Source organism: Nycticebus coucang, chromosome 18 (assembly GCF_027406575.1).
Source record: "Nycticebus coucang isolate mNycCou1 chromosome 18, mNycCou1.pri, whole genome shotgun sequence".
NCBI lineage: Eukaryota > Metazoa > Chordata > Mammalia > Primates > Lorisidae > Nycticebus > Nycticebus coucang.
In genome coordinates this window covers 79,522,947-79,546,025 of record NC_069797.1, presented here as the reverse complement: position 1 = coordinate 79,546,025, position 23,079 = coordinate 79,522,947, and the positions used below count along the sequence as shown (strand labels likewise).

Genomic DNA, 23,079 nt, shown 5'->3' with positions numbered 1-23,079 from the left:
CTTCTGGAGAACGGGAGCCCCCAGTGCACAGTCGGGCGCCAGCAGCACGGGGCCCCGCGAGCGCCCACGGTCCGCCTGGGGACTGGCTTTGTTCACACCTTGAGCAGGCCTAATTTCCACGCGACCTACGCATCGTTTTAAGTGACAATCCAGCTCGGGGGCCGCTGATCTGCGCCTCTGACCCTTGACTTCGCTGGTGGCCCCTTTGACGCCGGGCCCTTGGGTCCCGGGCGCAGTTTCCGGGGGACCCGTTTCCCGCCGCACCGTGGGCCGGCCGGACCGCCCAGGCAGCGTCCCTTCCGGCGGCAGCGCGGGGCGCTGGGCCCGGCGGCGGCCCGGCGGCGGCCGCGGCACGGTGCGCGCTTAGCAGCGGTAGAGCGGGAGCCGGAGCCGGGACCGGGACCGCGCTCCGGGCGGGCCGCAGGGCCCAGCTCCGCGGACTAGGCGGCCCCACCCGAGCCGCGCGGGACCCTCTCAGGTAAGGACGCTGGTGACTCGGGTGGATTTTGTGTAATTTCATAGTCGCTGAAAATGCCGAGCCAAAGGTTGGGCCCTGAGACAATTATGGAACCCCCAGCTTGGGGAGTAATCCCGGGCGCGGGCTCGAAGGGCCCGGCTGACCCTTCTCTTAAACCCCGTTTCCCCCGCCTGCCTCTTGGTCACTGCGAGTTGAGTGAAGTTAAGCGTCTGGTGGGGAAGGGTAGTTCTACCCGGCCACCTGCCAGGCTGGCAGAGGTTAACAGCCGAAGGAGAGTCTCTTAATTTCGCACCCTTGCTAGGGGACAAGAATCGTGTTTTATAAGGAAGGAGGGTCTCAGTGGCATACCCTCAAAGTGTCCCTCAGGGACTGTGACAGCCTCAAAGGCCACCTTACACCCCAGAGGAGGGGCCGTAGCTGGCCAGGAGGCCAGGCCTGCCCTGGGTCTCCAGCTCTGAGACTCAGGGTGCTCTGCCTTGGCAGTAGTTCTCCGCCTGGTGGGTTATGACTTCATTTTACTGTGGCCTGCTCATTTTACTGTGGCCTGGCCCTGGCCAGGATACTGTCTTTGCCATTCCATCTTCTCTTCATATCCATCATACCAGGCAAACATTTAATTCCATTAGCACATGAGGGGTCTAGACCTAGAGAGGTCCGCTGGCTTGACTAAGGTCTCCCCTAAAAGTTGACAGCACTGGGATATCCTTTCTTAAGCCTGTGTCAACCAGCATATAGTGCCTGTGTGTGACCCAACAGTGATTCCATCAGGTGGCAATGGAGTGGACTTAAAACCGACCTCTTCCTCTGAGTTTGACCTTACCCCTCGCTTAGTCCATATGTTGGGCTCCCCAAGGCCCTGGCTGAGCCCTGGTCTTCCCTCTTTCAGCATGGAGGCCATGCCAAAGCTACAGGGCTTCGAATTCTGGAGCCGGACCCTGGGGGGGGCCCGCCATGTGGTGGCCCCCATGGTGGACCAAAGCGAGCTGGCCTGGAGGCTGCTGAGCCGCCGCCATGGGGCACAGCTCTGTTATACCCCCATGCTGCATGCCCAGGTCTTTGTCCGAGATGCCAACTACCGGAAGGAAAACCTGTACTGTGAAGTGTGCCCCGAAGACCGGCCCCTCATTGTGCAGGTAGCAGGGGCGGGGGGGACTGTGGCCTTCAGGTCCTGGCCCTGGGAACCCCCAAGAAGCAGTTTTCTCTGAGGGGGGATTCTACCCTCAACCTTTTCAGAAACCAACTCCAGGGGAAAGGGCAGAAGGTGACAACAGGCGTGGGGAGGTAATGAGAGGCAGAGCACTGGATAAAGCAGGGCGGCCAGGTGCACCTCCCAGAAATTGACTTTTTCCTTGGGAGCTGATCCAGATAGCGTGGGGAGGTGAGATTTGAGCCCTTGATGTCACCCTGAGGGCTGCCTGTCTCCTGGGAGAAATCAGTGGTAGTGGGTCCTGTTACAGATAAGAAGAAATTCTGTAAATTTGTATGTTATTCTCCATGGTTTGGAGACTCATCCTAGCTTTGTCACATGGTAAACATTGGTAGGGCAGGACACACCTTGATCAGGTCACACTGCATCTGCTCATCTGGCTGGGCAGCCTGGATGGCCAGGGACTAGGGCTCATGGATGACATTTTTGTCTTTTTTAGTTCTGTGCCAACGACCCAGAAGTGTTTGTGCAGGCGGCTCTCCTGGCCCAGGATCACTGTGATGCCATTGACCTGAACTTGGGTTGCCCGCAGATGATAGCCAAGAGAGGCAAGTTCAGCTCCAAGGTGCTACACTGAGCACTTTCCTAGGCCTGGGCGTGCTTGTAGCCTATGGACACCCAGGTGCAGGGTCTAGGACCAGCTCAGTGCAGCCCTGGGTGGGGCTGAGCTCAGGGAAAGGCAGCCCCTGCCTGGCTTTACCTGTGATGCCAGTGACAGCCCAGGCCCAAGCTTGGCTATTCCCTCTGAGAGTGCCATCCTAATGCCCTGGAGTTGAGCCTTGTACTCTGCTCTCCAAAGAAGGATAAATGTGATTTGCTGACATGTTTCCCCTGCCTGTCTTCACTGGACTCCTAAGGAGGCACTGGTTTGTCACAAACCACATGGGGTGGATATCCCATTCAATACTCTTTGAGGTCTGGCAGCTGGACAAAGAGCCTCAAAGTCCGACATCAACAATCTGCCTGACTTTCACTGTGCCCCAGCCAGAAATACTGTTGCTTCTAGGGTGGGCGCTGGCCTGGCAGAGTGGTTCATGGTCTGTGTGGCTACAGGAGAAAGGCCCAGGTGGGAGGAGGGTGCCCAGCCTTGACACTGGTACCAGTGGGCCACACCTGTTCCTTGCAGGTCACTATGGTGCCTTCCTACAGGAAGAGTGGGACCTGCTCCAAAGAATGAGTGAGTTGGCTGCGTGTCACCATGTGGATGGTGAAGGAACCCCAGAAATAGCCTGGTGGGGACATGGGGGCACTGGCTGCCTGGATGGGGCACAGGTGAAGACAGGAGCTGGCAGAGTATCCTGGAATCAGCCTGGGAAGTCCTGGATGCAGCATGTCCTCTGTTAGAAGGAGCAGACTGTGAAGTTGCCTATTCTGAAACAGCTGCCCCTTAGAAGCAGACAGTTGGTGCTGAGGCAGTGTCCTTGCTTAGTCCCAGCTTCCTAAAGCCCTGGGGGACATCTGGTCTCAGCCGCCATCATGTGGGAGCCATCGTTGGCCCCACCTGTTATGTGAACTTATGAGGACAGGGGGAAGGCTGAGGGAACCTGCCCAGTAGCCCGTGAGTGATGGACCCATGGGGGCCTGGGCTGCAGTGCTTGACTGCCTGGAGTGGGAACACCAGGCTTCCCTCAGATGCAGTCTCTCTTCTCCTCAGTTCTCCTGGCCCATGAGAAACTCTCTGTTCCTGTCACATGCAAAATCCGTGTCTTCCCAGAGATCGACAAGACGGTGAGGTACGCCCAGATGTTGGAGAAAGCTGGCTGTCAGGTGAGCCTGGGCTCTGGGTGTCCGAGAGGGCAGCCCTGGCTCATCTTCATGGTGTTGGGCAGGGGGGCAGCTGAGGCTTTTCCTGTGCCCACCTGGGCAAGACATGCCCTGGGCTCTTTGAGGGCCTTCTGTGTAGCTGACCCCTGGCTCAGTGTGCAGGCACCTTGAGCTCAGTCTTCCATAATAGGAAGTCATGCCATGTCCTAGTGCTCAGAGGCCGGCCAGAGGCTCCTTTGTGAGAGCTTAGTGTCTAACCCTCTGGAGAGTCAGGAAAGGCCACAGGGCTGTTGACAGCTCTATTCCCCTGCCTGGGTTCTCTGCACATTAAGCCTGGCCTATTGCAGGCCTAGACTAGACCTTACTGTGAGTATACCCAAGACACTTTTGGGACGGACAGAAATCTAATGACCTAGGAGTAAGGACTCACTTGTGCCCCTACAGTCTGGGGTCATCCTGGAACTGGTCCCTCCTGCACCTTTGGCCTTGGGCAGTGGAGACACTGCTGCTTCCCATCCTGGGGGCTCTTCCCCATGTGCATAGTGCTTCCAAGGCCTGGTCAGTGCAGGGGCCAAACCAGGCCCAGGACAGCCTCTGCCTTACTGGGGGAATTGAGAAGCTGGGGGAGAAGGTCCTCTGGAGCCGGGAGGGGCTCTGGCCAGGAGCGTGGTTGAGCCACTGCTGGTTTGTCCTAGTTGCTGACTGTGCATGGACGCACCAAGGAGCAGAGGGGGCCCCTGTCAGGCACAGCGTCCTGGGAACACATCAAGGCTGTGCGGTAAGTTGACATAGCTCTGCACCTCAGGGTTCAGCACTTGACATCTGGGAGCCACCAGCTTGGGGGTGGCAGTGTGCAGTGGGAGAAGCACCTGGCAAGGTGGAGTTTGGGGTATCCCGGGCTGGGCACTGTGCTGGCCAAGGTAACAAGACAGTTCCCCCAACAGGAAGGCTGTGACCATCCCTGTGTTTGCCAACGGGAACATCCAGTGCCTGCAGGATGTGGAGCGGTGCCTGCGGGACACAGGCGTCCAGGGGGTCATGAGTGCAGGTGGGCCGGGCTGGGGACATGGGCGTCCAGGGGGTCATGAGTGTGGGTGGGCGGGGCTAGGGCTACAGCAGGGGCCCTGAGTATATCCTGCTGTCCACATTGTACTTTGCTGTAATGCCATCACAAATTGTCTGCACTGGTGCCGTCTGTTCTCATGGGGCTGAACCTTTGGGCCAGGCTTTTCAAATGGGCTGGCCAGTGAGCCAGGTGACCAGTTTTGTCCTTGGTGTGAAAGGGTACCAGCAGGGTCCTGGGTGCTACAGGCTTTCTTCTGCTGTCCGCCTGGAAGTAGCCTCACAAGGCCTTCCTCCTCCTCTTGCACAGAGGGCAATCTGCATAACCCGGCCCTGTTTGAGGGCCGGAGCCCTGCTGTGTGGGAGCTGGCCGAGGAGTACCTGGACCTTGTGCGCCAGCACCCCTGCCCACTGTCCTACGTCCGGGCCCACCTCTTCAAGCTGTGGCACCACACGTGAGTGTCCCTAAAATAGAAGTTACTTGGGGGGTGTCACCCACGCAGATGCTGTTGGAGTCCTGCCAAAACAGCTTGCCACCAGCCAGGTCTTGAAGGGGTGGGGAAACTTGGAAGTGAACTCAGACAGGAAAAGTGAGCCCTCCCCATGTGCCTGCGCTCAGGTGGAGGCAGCTGATCAAGCAGCCTGGAGGGCCCAGCTCCATCTGTTGGGTCTGTCCCAGGCTGCAGGTGCATCAGCAGCTTCGAGAGGAGCTCGCCAAAGTGAAGACTCTGGAGGGCATCGCTGCTGTGAGCTTGGAGCTGAAGCTGCGGTGTCAGGCAGGCACGGGGGCAAGTGGGAGCCAGGTGGGCTGTGGTGGCTGGCTCAAGGCCCTGACCAGGGCTTGGGCTTTTTCAGGAGGAGATGTCCAGGTGGCAGGGAAAGAAGCCCCCCAGTGACCTGCCATTCTTCCACTGGATCTGCCAACCCTACATCCGGCCAGGGTGAGCCCCCAAGCCAGCCCGAGGAGGGGCATAAGGGTGAGGGCGCCTGCCCTGGGTCCACACCTGCTGGGCCTGCCCAAGTTCATCCCTGACCACACACCTCCCTAAGCAGGGCTTGGCCTATTCTTGGCGGCCTTGGTATAGGATACTGGTGGCTTATCTTATCTTTCCCTGTCAGTGATTACCTAGGTTTTTTTTTTTTTTTTTGTAGAGACAGAGTTTTACTTTATGGCCCTCGGTAGAGTGCCATGGCCTCACACAGCTCACAGCAACCTCCAGCTCCTGGGCTTAAGCGATTCTCTTGCCTCAGCCTCCCGAGTAGCCGGGACTACAGGCGCCCGCCACAACGCCCGGCTATTTTTTTGTTGTTGCAGTTCGGCCAGGGCTGGGTTTGAACCCACCACCCTCGGTATATGGGGCCAGCGCCTTACTGACTGAGCCACAGGCACCGCCCGATTACCTAGGTTTTAAGTATTTTCTCCAAAAGAATTTTTCCAAGCTCCTTTGGTCCTGGGTGGATTTGTTCTCTAGAGTGAGCTTACTAGCTTAGACCCTGGCCCCAGAGGTGTGGATACCATTCCAGAGGACCCAGCCTCTGTGCCAGCTACTTCTCCTAGCATGTGGGCTACACACAGTCCTAATCATCTAGCCACTTGGGTGTGTGGGGGAGCCACACACGTCCCATGTGTTACTGCCAGCAATGGCCACCAGCCTCTTCTTGGCCTGGGGCTTCACCTGCACTCTGGCCTACTTGGTGGCTGGGCTGTCTCCTTGAGTGCCATCTGCCGCCCTTACCCTCAGGCCCAGGGATGGGAGCAAGAACGCTGGGGCTTGCAGCAAGCGGGCCCTGGAGGAGGAGGAGGGCAGCATGGAGGTCCTGTCCAAGAACAAGCAGAAGAAGCAACTGAGGAACCCCCACAAGACCTTTGACCCCTCTGTGAAACGTAAGCACTGTTCCTAGTGCAGGGCTGGGAAGCGGCCAGGCAGAGCCAGCCTCACCAGTCCCTTCCTTGCCCTTGTCCTAACTTTGCCAGGGGCAGAAAGACAGACTTGGTCATTGAAACTCATGGCCCTGGGGCCTGGGCAGTGTGGTCAGGCCAGACTCTAGGTCTGAGCAAGGGGCCCCATGCAGGGCTATAGCAGTAGCACATGGTGCATGTGGGGACATTAGCTCTTAGTGAGCCAGAGGAGGCTGTGGATCAGCCCCCAGCCAGATGCCCTCTGAGTGGTTTATCTGCAGGTCAAGTCTGTGGGTCACTGAGGTGGTCCTTGCCCAGCAGAGCCTCGGATGCGCCCCGCATGTGTGGGGGTGACCTGAGCAGCCACTGAGCAGGAGGCCAAGAGGCCCCAGGAGAATGTGTAGTGTCAGGCTGCTGGATGGGAAGCTATGCCTTTGGACAAGGCCGCAGCAGGAAAAAGGTTGGATTAGATAGACTGAGGCCACTTGTCCCCTCCATGGGACTGCACTAGACTTCTTAGGCTGCCAGGTGTCCTTCTGTGTCCTGACCGCAGCAGGAAAAAGGTTGGATTAGATAGACTGAGGCCACTTGTCCCCTCCATGGGACTGCACTAGACTTCTTAGGCTGCCAGGTGTCCTTCTGTGTCCTGAGCTAGGCCAGCTGGGCTCTTGGGCTTGGCCACCTCCCAGGCCTCTGCCAGGTAGGAGGCTCCCAGAATAGACCAGCTGGAAGAGCCTAGAAACCTTCCCATACAAACCCCAGGGTCAGGTGGGTTGACAAGGGGCTGGTGTCAAACTGCTGCCAGCAGCCTTGTTGGCCGTGGGACAGCCAGAGGCAGGAGGGGCTTTGGATTGAGGGCCCCATTTAGCTGTTTTGCTTTAGGAGACCCAGCACCAAAGAGTGCAGAGTCCCTTAGACCCCACAGGTGGGCCAGCTGCATCTCGTCCCTGTTGGGGGGATGGGGTGAGGCTGTTCCTCTGGCTGGGTCCCCTGCACACCTGCTCCCTTTCATTTTCCACAGAATAGCACCCACTCATCTGCCACCACTCCTTGCCCAGGTATTAAAGCCTGTGTGTCCTCTGCCCTTGGTAGAGACGCAGCTGACTAGCAGGCCAGGAGGTGGTAGACAGGCTGCTCCAGCCCACCTCACACTCAATCATCCAATCAGTGCCCTCTGTTCATTTCTTCCTAGCTAAATATGCAAAGTGCGACCAGTGTGGAAACCCAAAAGTGAGTTGTTTCTGGCTACTTCCCAGGCCTCAGCTCCTTGGGTGGGCAAGGGGTCCCCACATTGCTTGGGGTGGCAGGTTCCCCACTCTGCAGTCTGCTCAGCTGAGTATTTGCAGGCTGGGTGCAGCCAGAGCTGGGCTGGATATGTCCAAGCTGTGGGCCTCTGGCAGGTTTCCAGCCTGGCCAGGGTTCCCCCAACCTCGCCTGCTGCTTTCCTGTGCTCAGGGCAACAGATGTGTCTTCAACCTGTGCCGTGGCTGCTGCAAGAAGCGGGCCTTCAGGGAGACTGCAGACTGCCCAGGTGAGGGCACCTGCTGCCACTGGTCCCTCTTTCCCCTGTGCCCTCACAAACAAGGGTACCTTGGCTTCCTGACCCCCACATTCCCTTTTGTCCCCTCTTTCAGGTCACGGGTTGCTTTTTAAAACCAAATTGGAGAAGTCTCTGGCCTGGAAAGGGGCCCAGCTCGGGCGGCAAGAGCCTCAGCAGGCAGGGCCCAGTACCCCAGCTGGCTTCTCTGAAGTCACAGGCAGTACCCTGGCCTAAGGGCCAGTAGGACCTGCTCCACCCCGCGACTGCTGCTGGAGCTTGGACACGTCTTGCTTAAGGAAATGCCTCTTTCTCAGGGAATCTCCTGCTGTTTAATATGGAAGGACGTGCCGATGTCCTCCCCTAGGCCCACAGAGGAGCCTGGAAATGCTGCAGCTGGGAGCAGGCTTCAGGCCGAACCTGCCCTGTCCTCACTTGTGCTCTCAAAAGTGAACAATAAACCCTTTCAAAGGTGCGCAGAGAGCCAGTAGCCTGCGAGCCCTGATCTGGGCCACTCAGACAACTGGGAGGGTATGGTTGGGGCCGGTGGGGCCCATCTTTAAAGGAAGGTGACACATGAGGCACAAAGAGGAAAGCTGTGCTCAGCACCCCTCCCTACCTCTCTCAAGGACAGATAGTTGGGGCCTCTAGGAGCTTCCTAACAGGACAGCCCTGGAAGCATAGCCCAGGCCCAGCTATGCCATGGAACCCAAGGATCAAGGCCATTCTAGCTTCTCACTAGGCTGTGGCCCAAAGCTTGACCCTAAGAGATAAACCTTGCAAACCAAAGGCAACCAAGGGGCAGGAGGAAGGACAGCGTTCAACTTGCTCTTTAATGGACTAGTCAGCTTAACTGCACCACACGATGCAAGGACAGGAGGAGTCTGGGCAGCACAGTCAGCTCCCCAGGGGGAGAGGCCTTTGGGGTTGAGCCCTGCAGGTCCCTTCTTCCAGGAAGGTCCACACGAGCCTTCCCAGACCCCCAGCACAGGGCACAGTGGGGTAGAGGGGCACAAGGATGCCCAGCTGCCTCTGGAGGTATACATCTGCAAGGGTGGGAAAGGTGTGCAGACCATCCTAGAGGCTGGTGGGCCCCTCACATATTGGTGCTCATCCGAGATTGGCTGTTGGCCGGAGTCAGCTCCCCCTGGCTCCCCTCTCTGGGTGGGGACTGTGGAGCAACAGGGAAACACTCAGCCCACCACACAGGTGCAGCTGAGCCCAGTGCCTGCTGGTCCACTCACCTTGACATGGATCTGGTTGCGCAGCACAGCTGCTCTCAGCATCATGGCCTTGGCACGGCGCTGGAACTCCTTGCCCATCAGCAGGGACTTCTCAAAGGTGGTGCTGCGCTGATCCACATCCCGGGCATACAGGATCTGCACAATGCAGGCTCAGTGAGGCCTGGCATGGTATACCACCCCCAGCCACCCCTAAGGCACACAGCCACCTTGCTGTGTGAGTCCACACGGGCATTGATAAGCCCCTCCAGAATGAGCTGTGTCAGCTCATCCTCTAAGGCTGCCACCGTGGTGTTGAAGGCTGCTGCCATCTTGTGCATGTCGGCTGACACATAGGGGCTGAAGTACTGCAGGGCAGAGGGGTGTCGGGTGTCAGTTCCTCACAGTTCCCAAACACATCTTAAGTGTCCCAACCTGTTTTCCCATCCCCTGAGGCTTACCTGGATGAGGGCACGATTGCGAATCTGGGTGTACAGGGTCCTGACATGGGCAGCCAGGTACATGTCTAGGAGCAGGTTGTCCTGGAGAGGAAGACTGGTCAGGGACTAGTGGCTGTTGCTGCCATGGCCCTTACAGCAGGAGCCCAGCCTGCTCCCTATGGCCAGGCCCGTGCACCCACCCTATGTACCTTCATCTCATCCAGCATCTTCAGGCATGAGGCATACTTAGACTCGTAGAATTTGAAGATGATGTCTCGGACCTGCGGCTCCAGCTCCAGGAACAGCTTGAAGGAGCTGCTGATGCCACATTCCTCAGAGCCCAGGCCCTGCCTGTCCCCACCCTCCAGTGACTCACAAGACAACAAGCCAGGCTAGAGAAGGGACCTGCAGAGGGTGGCCCAGCACCCTTCCCCACTCACCTGCTGGAAATAACATTGCGCTGTAGTTCCTGCCGGTCAAAGGTGGCCAAGGCACACAGACCACCATAGACAGCCACATTGCTAGGAGACAGCAACTGCAGACCAGACACCCAACATCATAGGGGTCACAACAGACCATGACATCAGGAATGGACCACCACAGCCCTACCATCACTGGCTCAAAGAATGCCTAGGAGCCCATTCAGGGAAGACCCCCCCCCCCCACCAACAGCCCAACCATGAGCCTTCACTTGCCAAATCCCCAAGAGGGCTCTTCCCCAGAGACCCCAAGGGCCCTCACCTCAGGGAAGTCACAGTGATCAAACGACGCCAGCAGGAAGCACTTGGCAGCCTGTTTGTACTTTCTTGCAGCCAACTCAGCCAACCCTGGTGGAGGGAGAGAAGTAGGAATGGGGATGAGGCCTAGCCACCTGCAGGAAGCTGCTAGCACCTCATAGGGCCAGGGAGGGCACAGCCCCCAACCAACACCGGCACATTTGTGAAGTAGGTACCCAGGGAAGCCTTAAACCACTGTCGCCTTTCCAGAGGACATACAGGCTCAGAGGAGCTGAAGCCGTGGACCTGCCCTGACCATAGAGGTGACCAATGGGGCAGTAGCTGTGAGAACAGCCTGTTGGAAGATATCTCCATCCCTGACCACATGGCTTCTCCCTGGTGGACCTAAGCAGGCATCACCTACACATGTGGACATGGGGCACAAGTGCACCACAAGGCCTTGCACGCTGACCAAGAGCAGAGGCTTTCCCAGCTGTGATGCAGGGAGGAGTACTCCTTCCCAAAACTGAGGACTCAAAAGTACAGGCGCGTGGGGGGCTGCCTGTGGTGCCCTTGCCCTGGCACCCAGCCCTCACCTGCAGCACACTTGAGCTTGGTGAGGATGGCCTGGGTCTGGCTGTCCCGCTCTCCTCGCTGCTGTAGAGGGAAGCCACATGTGAGGCCCACACCCCCATGCCTTCCTCCCTGGCCCCGAGCCTGAGAAGGGACAAAGGCAGACTTGGGAGGACGTGGTGAGGGACATCAAAGGCACCAGCACTTGGGCGGCGCCTGTGGCTCAAGGAGTAGGGCGCCGGTCCCATATGCTGGAGGTGGCGGGTTCAAACCTAGCCCCGGCCAAAAACAAAACAAAACAAACAAACAAAAAAAAGGCACCAGCACTGGCCAGGGCTCCTGGGCAAGGTCTTGGGCAGTGGCTCCTACCTCTGCAATCTCTGGGGTGGACTCGGCCTTACTGACATAGCTCAGTACATGAGACCAGTTTTGCAAGTAGACGCTGACCTGGTGGAAGAGCAGGTGGGGATAGACTGAGCCTGGAGCACCCCTCCTGGCCTAGGGCCAGTGCTGTCCCACCTGCCCCTGGCCCGACCTTGATGACATTGAGGCACATGTTGATGACATGCTTGGCGCTGGTGCAGTAGTCTCGGGCTCGGGAGTAGCACTTGAGGGCGTTGCTGAGGTCCCCGCAATCGAGGTAGTGGTCACCCAGGTCGTCATGGCCACGCCTGATGCTCTCCTTGATGGAGTTGCCCTTGTAGTTCTTCAGGTCTGTGTCTAGCTTCTCCAGCTTCAGCAGGGCCTTCTTCCGCGTGGCCTCCACCCAGGCTGTGTCCAGGGCCGGAGGCTCCACACTACTCTCAGGGATGGCATCTGGTGCGTTCTGGAGCTCCCTGAAAAAGGACCTGGCCATTAGAAAGTGGGGGAAGAAGTCACTAGCCACAGACTGACCCTCAGAGGCTGCTCTGCAGGCCAGTGGGCACCTCCCATGGGACCTTGCCTGTCACCCCCACCTTGAGGGGCCCAGTCTGCACCAGGGGCACAGAGACAATCGCTGACCCCAGAAGCCCACAGTGGGAATACCCAATGGGAGGACAGGCTGCTGCACACGGGTCCTCTGCCAGCAGCTCCAAGAGTCACAATACCTGAACGTACACACGTGTGGGAAGAAGTGGGGACATGCAGGGACTTTTGTTCTTCGCGTCAACTTCTCAGCTGGGAAGCATGTCCCACCAGGTATTGTGGGCACAGGAGGGGACGTGCTGCACGAGCCCTGGATACCTGCTCCCCCCATGGCTTCTGCCTCCTTGCACCAAGCCCCTGGCCTTGCCTGGTGGCCTCTGAGAGCTTCCGGTGGATCTCCTCATACATGTCCACGTTGAAGGTCCTCTGCACGAAGGACAGGGCCATTTTCAGGGCCTCTACCCGCAGTGGGGGACAGTGGTCAGCAATGAACTGTAGCCGCTCAATGCGCATCAGGCCGCTGTAGCTGGCTGCATACTGCTCCAGATCCTGGGCCAGGGGAGGGAGCAGAAGTCAGACAAGGGTGTTAGGCAGGACCCTGAGCCCCAGGACCTGACAGTCCCACTGGAATGCTGATCCCTCACTGGAGAGGCCCTAGACCCCACAGCAACTGACTTGGAACCTGGGATCGTGAGACTGACTGCTGTCCCAGGGGAACTGGTTGCGGGGGTGGGGCTCCCTGGGACAGGAGCCTCCAGGGTAGAGCTCTGCAGTTGGGGGCGATGGGCAGCAAACAGAGCTCCTCCACATGGATAAAAAGTGGGTGCCAAGTCTCAAGCTGGACTACAAACCCAACATGAGTGGGCGTTAGACCCCTGGAGATTTCTGAGTCAGAAAAAGATGTGACCAGAGATCGCTGAGAAGAATGGGGCTGCCTACTATGTAATAAGGAGTCTAGTTGGAACCCTCTGGCAGAACTGAGACACCCCATGTTCCCCCACTGGGCTCCATACCAGGGTGGGGTTCTCCACCACATAGTTGATATCAGGCGCATTCTGTGGGTCCTCCTGGGGGTCCACGTCAATCTGCATGGGCTCCACAGCCCCCTGCAACATGGGCCAGGCACCTTGATACCTTGAGCCAAGACTGCCCAGGGAGGGTGAGAGACCCTCACTGTTCCCATGGTCAGCTCTGCCCCGGATCTCCCAGGGCATGGGACCACACTCCCACAAACGTGTCCTCCCCAGCCTTCCTCACTCCCACCCTGGCTCCAGCACCCCACATCAGGAAGGAGCCTTCGCTGACTCTAACTGCCCATCTCTGGAGAAAGCAGACGCTAGGAGGACCAACTACACAGGGTCCCCAGGGCCCCTGCACGTTCTCAGCCACCATCCTGATGCAGCTTCCTTCAAGCCATAGAGAAGAAAGAAACGCCACTTAATCCCAGGAGGTCGGAGGCCCAGACCCCAGAATCTGTCCTGAACAGCCGCAGCAGCGATACAGGGCTGAGAGTCACGCCGCGGGGTTGGGAGAAGGGAACGGAGTCGTCTCGGGGAGTACCACGGCCCCCAGCTGGGAGGGACAGAGGGGCCAGGGCCTCGCTTAGGACCTCGACAGTGCGGGCTGCAGAGAGCCCGCCACGCGCGGCCCGGAGCCCGGCCTCGCTCTCCTCAGAACCGCGCAGGGCGCGCGGCCCTCCTGCTTCGCACTGCGTCCCTGTCCTCGGCCGGCAGAGCAGTAGGGCCCAGCTCGGCGGGGGCGGCTGGGGCTCTCCCCCCCCCCGCTCGCTCGCTGGGGCCCCCTCTCCTGGAAGGTACCTCATAAAGCAGCGTACAGGCCGACAGACTGGCGCTCAGGCTGAAGTCCCCGGCCGTGCCCGGCAAGAAGAGGTCTGACCTACTGCTGTGAGGGGTGCAGTACAGATCTGTCACTGACGAGGAGGCCGAGCTGGGGGCCGAGCTATCCCTCATTCTGTCCTGACTTTCTGCACCCCCCGACCCTGACACAGAGCTGGCTGGCTGCTGAAGGGAGAAAGAGCGTTAGCGACGGGCGGCCGAGACCCCTCCGGGGCGGCGGGGGGCTAGGGGGGCGGCCGGGCGCGCAGCCGCGGCGGAGGCAAAGCTCGGGCTCCACGGCCCGACGCGGCGCCCCGACGCCCGCTGCCCGCGGAGGCCCGGTCCGGGCGCCCGGCTGACTCCTGGCGCAGGCCCCGCGCCCCGGTCGGCCTCGCCCGGCCCCGGCGGCGGGGCGCGGGGGCGGCGCGGCCTCGGCTCGTTACCTGCAAGTTAAACACCTGAACCGGCAGCGGCATCTTGCGCCCACCCCGCCGCGGCGCGCCGTCCACTTCCGGGGCAGCGAGGCCGCCGCTTCCGGGGCGCAGGGCGGGGCGGGGCGGCCGGGCGCTTAAAGGGACAGCCGCCCGCCCGCGGCTCCGGCCAGGCGCGCCGGTCCGGCGCCGGGGGTTGCCGCGGTCGCATGAACCGCGCGCGGGGGGCTCTGTGCCGGGCCTGCTTCGCGCTGGCCGCGGCCCTGGCCGCGCTGCTGCTGCTGCCGCTGCCCCGCACGCCTGCGCCGGTCTGGACCCCAGCTCTGGCCCCGCGGGCGACTCCGGCCCACCTCGCCGCCCTCCCCCGCCTGCGGCCGGACGACGTCTTCATCGCGGTCAAGACCACTCGGAAGAACCACGTGCCACGCCTGCGGCTCCTGGTGCGCACCTGGATCTCCCGGGCACGCCAGCAGGTGCGCAGGCCCCGGCTGGGCAACCCGCCCCCAGGCCGCGGACCCAGGGGACTCTGGGCGCAGGGCTCTGGCTGCTCCCCAGCGTCGCCCTGGGCAGCCCCTGATGCCTCTCTGGCCGATTCTCCGCAGACATTCATCTTCACCGACGGGGATGACCCAGAGCTGGAGTTCCAGGGAGGTGAGCACCTTCTCGCCCTTCTCCCAGCAGTACGAAGCTCCCACCTGGGGGGCACCGCACGCTCCTGCCCCAGGGTAGAGGCCCACAGGCCTCCCGCCTGCTTGGAGATCACACTCCTGTGTTACAGGGATGGCTGTCATTTTCTGCCGTGTGTGGGAGGTCTGGAGGTGAAGGCACTTGTCTAGCGTCATACATGCTGTGGCGAGCAAAGCCCCATTGCCCACCCACTTGCCGGCCCAGCATCCAAACTGCCACCCAAACTCTGCCTCCTGCCCTGGTCAACTTCGTAGGGCCTCGGGCCAGTGCCACGTGTCCTGATCCAGTAAGCAGTTGTTTCTCCAGGCCTGGCTGGGAAGCTCACTTTTCCCTGATTCCATTTGAAATAACAAGCATTGTTACCTGCTTCAATTTAAGACATTTCCAAATGAGATCCCTGAGTGAAAGCTGAACTGAGGCTGTGATCAGGTCAAGCATGGCAGCTAGGCAGCTGGAGAGCCACATTTAGTTCTGGGCCTCACCTGGTGCTTTGTGAGCCTTGCTTCTCACCATTTCCTTTCTCCAAATGGCAGGCGGCCGTGTCATCAACACCAACTGCTCAGCTGTGCGCACCCGCCAGGCACTTTGCTGCAAGATGTCTGTGGAGTACGATAAGTTTATTGAGTCTGGACGCAAGTACGCAGGGGGTTGTGGTGCCCCTCAAAGAGCCCGAGGCTGAGCTGGGGTGGGGATCTCCGGCCCAGCTTTTCACATGATGTTCTCTTCTCTCCGCAGGTGGTTTTGCCATGTGGATGACGACAACTATGTGAACACTGAAAGTCTCCTGCACCTGCTCTCTACCTTCTCACCCAGCCAAGACATCTATCTGGGGCGCCCTAGCTTGGACCACCCCATTGAGGCCACCGAGAGGGTCCACGGAGGCAGAACTGTGAGTGCTGGGGAAGTACAGTTGAGAGCCTGGAAATCCAGGCCTGGAAGGGCATGGAACTGGGGTACACACTGATACTGCCAGGCAGCCCAGATGTGATGTTACGGTAGGAGGCCGGGAGCTGGGTGAGCCAGGTGGGGAGGAGTCCTGGGCCACAGGGCGAGTCCTCTTGAGCCTCTGCCTAAGGGAGATGCTTGGGAGCCCACTGAAGAATTAGAGTGAGGAGCCTGACCTAGGCAGCCGTGACTGCAGCCCTACCCCCTTGCTCCCCATCCCTAGGCCACCACGGTCAAGTTCTGGTTTGCCACTGGTGGGGCCGGGTTCTGTCTCAGCAGAGGTCTTGCCCTCAAGATGAGTCCTTGGGCCAGGTGAGTGCAGAGGGGGCCAAAGGGAGGGGGTAGCAGGGCAGCCCCAGAGCTGAGGATGCACTGATCCCCCTCCCACAGCCTGGGCAGCTTCATGAGCACAGCTGAGCGGGTTCGGCTACCTGATGACTGCACGGTAGGCTACATTGTGGAGGGGCTGCTGGGGGCCCACCTGCTGCACAGCCCCCTCTTCCACTCCCACCTGGAGAACCTGCAGGGGCTGCCACGGGACACCGTGCTCCAGCAGGTATGGGTGCTATGTTCCAGCTGTATGTCTCACCCCAGCCTTACTCCTGGGGCCCAGCTTAGCAAGGGGCTGCAGTGGACTCTCAAGGGTGCCTACTCCTGCCAGACAGCAGGCCTCAAGTGTAGGATGAAAATTGCTCAAGGGTGGGCGGCGCCTGTGGCTCAAGGAGTAGGGTGCCGGTCCCATATGCTGGTGGTGGTGGGTTCAAACCCAGCCCCGGCCAAAAAAAAAAAAAAAAAAAACCACACACACAAAAAAAGAAAATTGCTCAAGGGCACATGAGCGGGAGATGGATATGTGAAGTGCAGATCTCATGTAAGAGCCCAGGAACACTCTGCAGTGGGCATGGTCGGATGGTGACAGGAGACTGAGAGCAGACCTCAAGAAGCAAACAAGAGGCTCAGCGCCCATAACTCAGTGGGTAGGGCCCCAGCCATGTACACCAAGGCTAGCAGCTTCAAAGCCCGCCAGCCTAGCTAAAACAATGACAACTGCAACAAAAAATAGCTGGGTGTGTGGTGAACACCTGGAGTCCTAGCTACTTGGGAGGCTGAGGCAAGATAATCGTTTAAGCCTGAGAGTTTGAGGTTGCTGTAAACTGTAACGCCATGGCACTCTACCTAGGGCCACAGCTTTTGAGACTCTGTTTCAAAAATGAACAAACAAGAATGGGTTTGGGCAGGAGATTCCAGACTCTGCCTCTGGTTCAGTCACCCTTCAGTGCTCTTTCCCAAGCCTGGCCTGGAGGACATAGAGACAGTGGATGGTTCTTGGGGCCCCTCCAGCAGGGGTTTCTGGCCAGGGGGCGGCACAGAGGCCCTGGGCCTGAGACCAGAGCAGACCCTGTCTTCGACCCCATCACCTTCCAGGTCACCTTGAGCTACGGAGGTCCTGAGAACCCACATAATGTGGTGAACGTGGTTGGAGTCTTCAGCCTGCAGCAGGACCCCACACGGTGAGTGGACAGTGGTGGAGGCTCTGCTGCCAGGGCCTTGCCCATAGACCTGACCCCACTTTCTCCTTCCCCAGGTTCAAGTCTGTCCATTGCCTCCTCTACCCAGACACAGACTGGTGTCCCAGGCAGGTGTCCCTGCCTCTCAGTGACCAGTGATATCTGACCTTGGACTGGCTCTAGCACCACCCCCATCTGGCCTCCATGGGCTCCCTGAGTGGCCTCCTCCATGGCACCTCCAGCTCCGGGCACTCTGAGGCTTGGGAGCCTCCCCAGAAGACAGGGTGTGGCCATACTGCACAGGGGTTAGGGGCTGCACTCCCAGGACTCCCTACTGTCCCTTCCCCCAATGCAGCTAGGGAGCCGGGGTGGCTGAACAGGCTCAGTGCTAAGGAATAGGCCCCACACCAAGGCCCTGCCTGTAATTTTTCAGGCACAACCATGGGCAGTCGCAAGGACTCTGCCTGGCAAGCCTCTTGGGGGACACTGTTGTCCCCATTGCAGGATGGGGCAGGGCCAGGCATCACAGTCAAGGCTCAGGCTTGTGGGGCCAAGCTCTTCCGGGTGGGGCATAGAAGGCACTTTTCTCTGGTTTGACACTGTTCAGGGCCTTCCACTCTGGGTCTTCCACTCCCCTCCCATAAAACAGTGGGAGCCTTAGGTTTGGGGATCCCTCACAGAGAATACCCCCAACCCACACGTCTGAGCAGACCCACCGGCCCTTGACTGGTGCCTTTCATGGGGGATATATGGGAGAGAGCTACAGTCTCCTCGGCCTCCTGCCGTGCTGCTGCAGTGAGTAAAGTGTTCCTTGGCACTTGCTGGCTCCCGACTCCTCGGTCCAGGGTCCTCTCTTCTCAGGCAGGCTCTACCCTGAGGCTGTTTCCACACCAGCCAGGTCCTTGTGTTCCATGTAGCCTTGCCCACCGACCCTCCAACCACCAAACTCTCTGTGAACCAGAACATATAGCCAGGAGTGTGGGGCAACCAGCAAGGACTTCAGGAACTTGGCAGGCAGTATCCTGAGATGCTGTCATCCTGAGTGCAGTGTGGACCGGCTAGCGTGTGTGTGTGTGCCTGAGTGTTATGAGTGTGTGCACGACTGCTGTATACATGTGTGCATGGACATGTGCATGTGCTTGGTCCTTAGCATGTATAGGGTGGGGGGTATTTGCACAGGTACACACAGGTAGTGTGTGGGTGTGCAAACGTGGAGATAGAGGGTCAAAGAGGCAATGGCCACATAACCGGGTTGGGGTCCACAGGGCTGGTTTCTGTCTGATTCCTTGGTGCATGACCAGGAATAAAATGCACCCCAAAGTAACCTGGGTCCTGGCACTACTGGGTCTTCAGGGACTGGGTTTGCCAGTGGTGATGGCTCCACATGCTTCAGGCTATGGCCTAGGAAAGGTAGGCTGGGGCTCACAGCAGTGGCGTCACAGCCCTTGTCAGAAAGAAGGAAACCTTCATGTTGACAACAGAGATGAAAGAGCAACAGATTGAAAGTGGCTGCAGATTTGTCTTGGCAGTAGTCAGTCCTTTCGAGCAGATGCTGTTGGTCCTTTGAGTATGGGCATGGACTTTGCTGGGCTCTTGGTTCATGCAGGTGTGGGGTTTGGGGTTTTGAGTCCTCACACTCTGATGAGCATCCCCTAAGGATCCCTCCCAGCCTGTGCTGAGCTCACACCCTTGCTGGGGCCCCATCCACAGGGAATGTGACAACACAGTCACACCAACGGAACAGGTGTCAGGTTAAGTTCCTAAGTTGCCCAAAGCATGTGAGGGGTTTTGCAGGTCTGCTTTATGATCAGACGCTTTCCAGTGTAGTTCAGCTCAGCACAGTGGCTCACACCTGTGATCCCAGTACTTTGGGAGACTTGCTTGAGTGTTTAAGACCAGCCTGGGCAATATAGCAAGACCTTGTCTCTACAAGAAATTTTTTTTTAATAATATATTTGATACATTATTATTTTATTTTATTTTTGTTGTTAATTGCAGTTTTTGGCCAGAGCTGGGTTTGAACCTGCCACCTCCAGTATATGGGGCCAGTGCCCCACTCCTTGAGCCACAGGTGCTGCCTCACTACAAGAAATTTAAAAAAAAACTAGCTGGGCATGGTGGTGAGAACCTGTAGTCCCAGCTAGTTAGGAGGCTAAGGCAAGAGAATCCCTTGAGCCCGGGAGTCTAAGGTTGTGATCTGTGACATCACAGCACTCTACCAAGGGCAACAGAGTGAGATCCTATTTCAAAAAAAAAAGAGAAAAGTGGGTGGCGCCTGTGGCTCCAAGGAGTTAGGGCGCTGGTCCCATATGCCGGAGGTGGTGGGTTCAAACCCAGCCCCGGCCAAAAAAAAAAAAAAAAGATAAAAGTGCGCACTTCAGTAGCACATGTACTAAAATTAAAATGATACATAAATGGTTAACATGACCTCTGCTCAAGGATGCAATGCCTCTACAAATAGGACATTGTATCCATTTTACCTCAACCCCCATCACTACTGGTCTTGTAACTTAGAATGCTGCTCTCTGGCAGAAGTAAAATGGCTGGGGTGGTGCCTGTGGCTCAGAGGAGTAGGGCGCTGACCCCACATGCTGGAGGTGGGGGTTCAAACCCAGCCCCGGCTAAAAAAAAAAAGTGAAATGGCCAATCTGTAGTTCAGACCATTCTGAGGTTGGGTTGTGTCATGAATCTGCTAGCTAGCTGTTCATTTTTCCTTCTCCTTTTTTAGTCTAAGTTCAGGTCCACTTATGAGGTGGTTCTGTTTTTTGTTTTTTGTTTTTTTTTGAAACAGAGCCTCAAGCTGTCACCCTGGGTAGAATGCAGTGGCATCACAGCTCACAGCAACCTCCAACTCCTGGGCTCAAGCAATTCTGCTTCCGCCTCCCAAGTAGCTGGGACTACAGGCGCCCGCCACAATGCCTGGCTATTTTCTTGAGCCACAGGCATGGAGCCTTTTTTGTGTGTGTGACAGAGCCTCAAGCTGTCGCCCTGGGTAGAGTGCTATGCAATCAGCTCACAGCAACCTCCAACTGCTGGGCTCAAGCGATTCTCCTGCCTCCACCTCCCAAGCAGCTGGGACTACAGGCACCCGCCACAGCGCCTGGCTGTTTTTTTTTTTTTTTTTTTTTTTTTTTTGGTTGCAGCCGTTGTTTGGCGGGCCCAGGCTGGATTTCAACCTGCCAGCTCAGGTATATGTGGCTGGCGCCTTAACCGCTTGAGCCACAGGCGCCGAGCCCACTTATGAGGTCTTAAGTGAGGCCTTCTTCCTAAGTAACCAGTCACAGTTCTCACAATTTGTATCAGGTTATGATTGCCAACTTTCTAGGTTTATTGTTTTTTTTAGACACAGAGTCTCATTTTGTCGCCCTTGGTAGAGTGCTGTGGCGTTATAGCTCACAGCAACCTCCAGCTCTTGGGCTTAGCCAATTCTCTTGCCTCAGCCTCCTGAGTATCTGGGACTACAGGTGCCCGCCACAGCGCCTGGCTATTTTTTTGTTGCAGTTTGGCCGGGGTCGAGTTAAAACCTGCCACCCTTGGTATATGGTGCCAGCGCCCTACTCACTGAGCCACTGGCGCTGCTGCCCTCTAAGTTTATTTCTTTTTATTTAATTTCTTTTTAGAGACAGAGTCTCACTTTATCACCCTCAGTAGAGTGCAATGGCATCACAGCTCACAGCAACCTCCAGCTCTTGGGCTTAGCCAATTCTCTTGCCTCAGCCTTCCAAGTAGCTGGGACTACAGGTGTCTGCCACAACACCTGGCTATTTTTTTGTTGTTGCAGTTTGGCCGGGGCTGGGTTCAAACCCACCACCCTCGGTATATGGGGCCAGCTCCCTACTCACTGAGCCACAGGCGCCACACATGATTGCCAAGTTTCTCAGTAGTAATTTCCCATTTTGATTCCGACAGCCATCCCCTTGTGTAGTTGGCCCTGCTATTCCAGTCCCCTGGGTCAAGACTGCACGTCCCAGACTCAAGGCTCTGCTAGATCCAGTTGGCAACATGGAGGAGTGGGGAGACAATCCAGGGTGGCCCCAACTCAGGAGCAGACAGACCTTGGGGACTCCAGGGAGCTGGTGCTGTTAGACCTTCAAAGCAGCAAAGTGGCCACAGGTCACACAAGGCAGTGTTATGACAGATCACAAGGAAATGTTCATGCTCTGGACACCTCCCTTAGTGCAGGGGCCTAAACCATAACCACCTAGACCTGACAGACTGCAGGGGACACTTGCACATTCTCAAGGGCACACGCTAGCCACAAGCCAAATCTCAGTTCATTTAAGAAGCTACATATCATGAAGTGTCTTCTCCAAACCCAGTAGAACAAAATTAAATCATTAGCAAAAGAAACCTGGAGAAATCACAAATTTATGGACTTTTAATAACGTGCTTTTTAAATAGTAGATCAGGGAGGAAATTGCAAAAGAAATATGAAAATAGATACAAGTGAAAACAATACAAGTTACCAAAATATGTGAGGGGTAGCAAAAGCAGTACTAGGGAGAGATTTGTAGCTGTAACCAATTGAAAAGAAGGAAGATCTCCAGTCAACAACCAGGGTGGTGCTGTGGCTCAAAGGATTGGGGTGCTGGGTTTAAACCCAGGCCCGGCCAAAAAACTGAAAAAACAAACAAAAATTAAGTCAACAACCAAAGTCTTACTCTGTATCCCCAGTCCCAGGGCATCAGCGTAGCTCAGCAACCTCAAACTCCTGGGCTCAAAGTTAAGCAAAACCTAACTTTTTTTTTTTTTTTTTTTTGTAGTTTTTGGCCAGGGCTGGGTTTGAACCCGCCACCTCCGGCATAAGGGGCCTGTGCCCTACCCCTTTGAGCCACAGGCGCCGCCCCGCAACAACCTAACTTTGTAATTTAAGAAATAGAAAAAATAAACCCAAAGTGAACAAAAGGGAGGAAATTATTATTATTATTATTTTTTTTTTTTTGTGGAGACAGAGTCTCATTTTATGGCCCTCGGTAGAGTGCCGTGGCCTCCCAAGTAGCTGGGACTACAGGCGCCCGCCACAACGCCCGGCCGTTTTTTGGTTGCAATTTGGCCGGGGCTGGGTTTGAATCCGCCCTTGGTATATGGCGCCGCCCAGGGAGGAAATTATTAATTAGTATAGGGAGGAATAAAGAAAAACAACAGAAAATCAAAACCAAAAGTTGTTGCTTTGCAAAGATGAACAAAATTGACAAGTTTTTAGCTAGAATAAGAAAAAAAGGAGGGTGACGCCTGTGGCTCAAGGAGTAGGGCGCCGGTCCCATATGCCGGAGGTGGCGGGTTCAAACCCAGCCCTGGCCAAAAACCACACACACACAAAAAAGGAAAGGGTGGTGCCTGTGGCTCAATGAGTGGGGTGCTGGCCCCACATACTGAAGGTGGTGAGTTCAAACCCAACCCCGGCCAAACTGCAATTAAAAAAAAAAAAAAAGGAAAGATTCAATTTTACCAAAACAGAAATGGGGCATCACTGAGTATAGTATCATGTGATGATAGAGCAGTAGCATCATTATTACATTACATTGTAATGCCAGCATACTAAGTAACAAACCAAGACTGAATCAGGAGAAAATAGAAAATTTGAATACGTTTTTCTTTGCTTGTTGTGCTTTTTTTTTTTTTTTTCACTGTCTCATTCTGTTGCCTGGGTAGAGTGCCCTGGTGTCATGTTTCCCAACAACCTCAAACTCCTGGGCTCAAGCATCTTCCCATCTCAGCCTCCTCAGTAGCTGGGACTACAGGCTCCTGCCACAATGCCTGACTAGTTTTTCTGTTTTTAGTAGAGACAGGGTCTCACTTTTGCTCAGGCTGTTCTTGAACTTCTAAGCTCAACGGATCCCCTGGTCTCAGCCTCCCAGGGTGTTAGGACT

At 57.0% G+C, this 23,079-nt stretch overlaps 3 protein-coding genes and 1 non-coding gene across 21 annotated transcripts; 3 read left to right on the top strand and 1 right to left on the bottom strand.

Moving 5' to 3' along the window:
* Positions 1-315: 315 nt before the first annotated feature.
* Positions 316-8,425, top strand: DUS1L (dihydrouridine synthase 1 like). Of its 5 annotated transcripts, none has more exons than XM_053568258.1 (14): positions 316-478; positions 1,531-1,611; positions 2,125-2,233; positions 2,812-2,862; positions 3,340-3,452; positions 4,145-4,227; positions 4,394-4,497; positions 4,822-4,966; positions 5,131-5,287; positions 5,367-5,452; positions 6,254-6,396; positions 7,604-7,641; positions 7,867-7,942; positions 8,046-8,425. In XM_053568258.1, exons 3-14 carry the CDS (start codon positions 2,218-2,220, stop codon positions 8,183-8,185), a joined length of 1,152 nt encoding a protein of 383 aa, XP_053424233.1. In that variant the 5' UTR covers positions 316-478; positions 1,531-1,611; positions 2,125-2,217; the 3' UTR covers positions 8,186-8,425. The 5 variants fall into 5 exon arrangements, with proteins under 5 accessions (XP_053424233.1, XP_053424232.1, XP_053424234.1 ...); XM_053568257.1 differs by having other exon boundaries at positions 1,365-1,611; positions 5,191-5,287; XM_053568259.1 differs by having other exon boundaries at positions 1,365-1,611; positions 5,191-5,287; positions 7,758-7,942.
* A 331-nt stretch (positions 8,426-8,756) lies between these two features.
* GPS1 (G protein pathway suppressor 1) lies at positions 8,757-14,242 on the bottom strand. 11 transcript variants are annotated; one of them, XM_053568249.1, is made up of 14 exons: positions 14,082-14,242; positions 13,621-13,824; positions 12,817-12,909; positions 12,171-12,352; positions 11,433-11,733; positions 11,267-11,344; positions 10,921-10,981; positions 10,350-10,435; positions 10,049-10,143; positions 9,818-9,926; positions 9,630-9,710; positions 9,399-9,536; positions 9,193-9,327; positions 8,757-9,119 (listed from the first exon to the last, which is right to left on the bottom strand). In XM_053568249.1, exons 1-14 carry the CDS (start codon positions 14,112-14,114, stop codon positions 9,045-9,047), a joined length of 1,671 nt encoding a protein of 556 aa, XP_053424224.1. In that variant the 5' UTR covers positions 14,115-14,242; the 3' UTR covers positions 8,757-9,044. The 11 variants fall into 11 exon arrangements, with proteins under 11 accessions (XP_053424224.1, XP_053424215.1, XP_053424216.1 ...); XM_053568240.1 differs by having other exon boundaries at positions 10,921-10,978; positions 14,082-14,180; XM_053568241.1 differs by having other exon boundaries at positions 9,818-9,923; positions 10,921-10,978; positions 14,082-14,179.
* A 36-nt stretch (positions 14,243-14,278) lies between these two features.
* On the top strand, positions 14,279-19,498 carry RFNG (RFNG O-fucosylpeptide 3-beta-N-acetylglucosaminyltransferase). Of its 4 annotated transcripts, none has more exons than XM_053568254.1 (8): positions 14,279-14,542; positions 14,672-14,720; positions 15,290-15,362; positions 15,492-15,645; positions 15,925-16,013; positions 16,092-16,257; positions 17,127-17,212; positions 17,287-19,496. In XM_053568254.1, the coding sequence occupies exons 1-8, from the start codon at positions 14,279-14,281 to the stop codon at positions 17,366-17,368; spliced, it is 963 nt and encodes a 320-aa protein (XP_053424229.1). In that variant the 3' UTR covers positions 17,369-19,496. The 4 variants fall into 4 exon arrangements, with proteins under 4 accessions (XP_053424229.1, XP_053424228.1, XP_053424227.1 ...); XM_053568253.1 differs by having other exon boundaries at positions 15,290-15,392; positions 17,287-19,493; XM_053568252.1 differs by having other exon boundaries at positions 14,279-14,720; positions 17,287-19,498.
* Positions 19,499-19,577: 79 nt separating this feature from the next.
* On the top strand, positions 19,578-19,688 carry LOC128571397 (U6 spliceosomal RNA). Its single transcript, XR_008375819.1, has one exon. It is a non-coding gene; the product is annotated as a U6 spliceosomal RNA (small nuclear RNA).
* Positions 19,689-23,079: the final 3,391 nt, after the last annotated feature.

Bases quoted from the DNA above. Each gene is read 5' to 3' on its own strand.
- DUS1L (XM_053568255.1), top strand. From the start codon at position 1,366: ATGGAGGCCATGCCAAAGCTACAGGGCTTCGAATTCTGGAGCCGGACC. The intron at 4,498-4,821 runs GTGGGCCGGGCT...CCTCTTGCACAG, and splicing joins CCAGGGGGTCATGAGTGCAG to AGGGCAATCTGCATAACCCG. The intron at 7,642-7,866 runs GTGAGTTGTTTC...TCCTGTGCTCAG, and splicing joins ACCAGTGTGGAAACCCAAAA to GGCAACAGATGTGTCTTCAA.
- GPS1 (XM_053568249.1), bottom strand. From the start codon at position 14,114: ATGCCGCTGCCGGTTCAGGTGTTTAACTTGCAG. The intron at 13,825-14,081 runs GTAACGAGCCGA...TTCTCCCTTCAG, and splicing joins TTCAGGTGTTTAACTTGCAG to CAGCCAGCCAGCTCTGTGTC. The intron at 12,910-13,620 runs GTACCTTCCAGG...CCCATGTTGCAG, and splicing joins CCTGTACGCTGCTTTATGAG to GGGGCTGTGGAGCCCATGCA.
- RFNG (XM_053568251.1), top strand. From the start codon at position 14,279: ATGAACCGCGCGCGGGGGGCTCTGTGCCGGGCCTGCTTCGCGCTGGCC. The intron at 15,646-15,924 runs GTGAGTGCTGGG...CCCCATCCCTAG, and splicing joins GGGTCCACGGAGGCAGAACT to GCCACCACGGTCAAGTTCTG. The intron at 16,014-16,091 runs GTGAGTGCAGAG...CCCCTCCCACAG, and splicing joins AAGATGAGTCCTTGGGCCAG to CCTGGGCAGCTTCATGAGCA.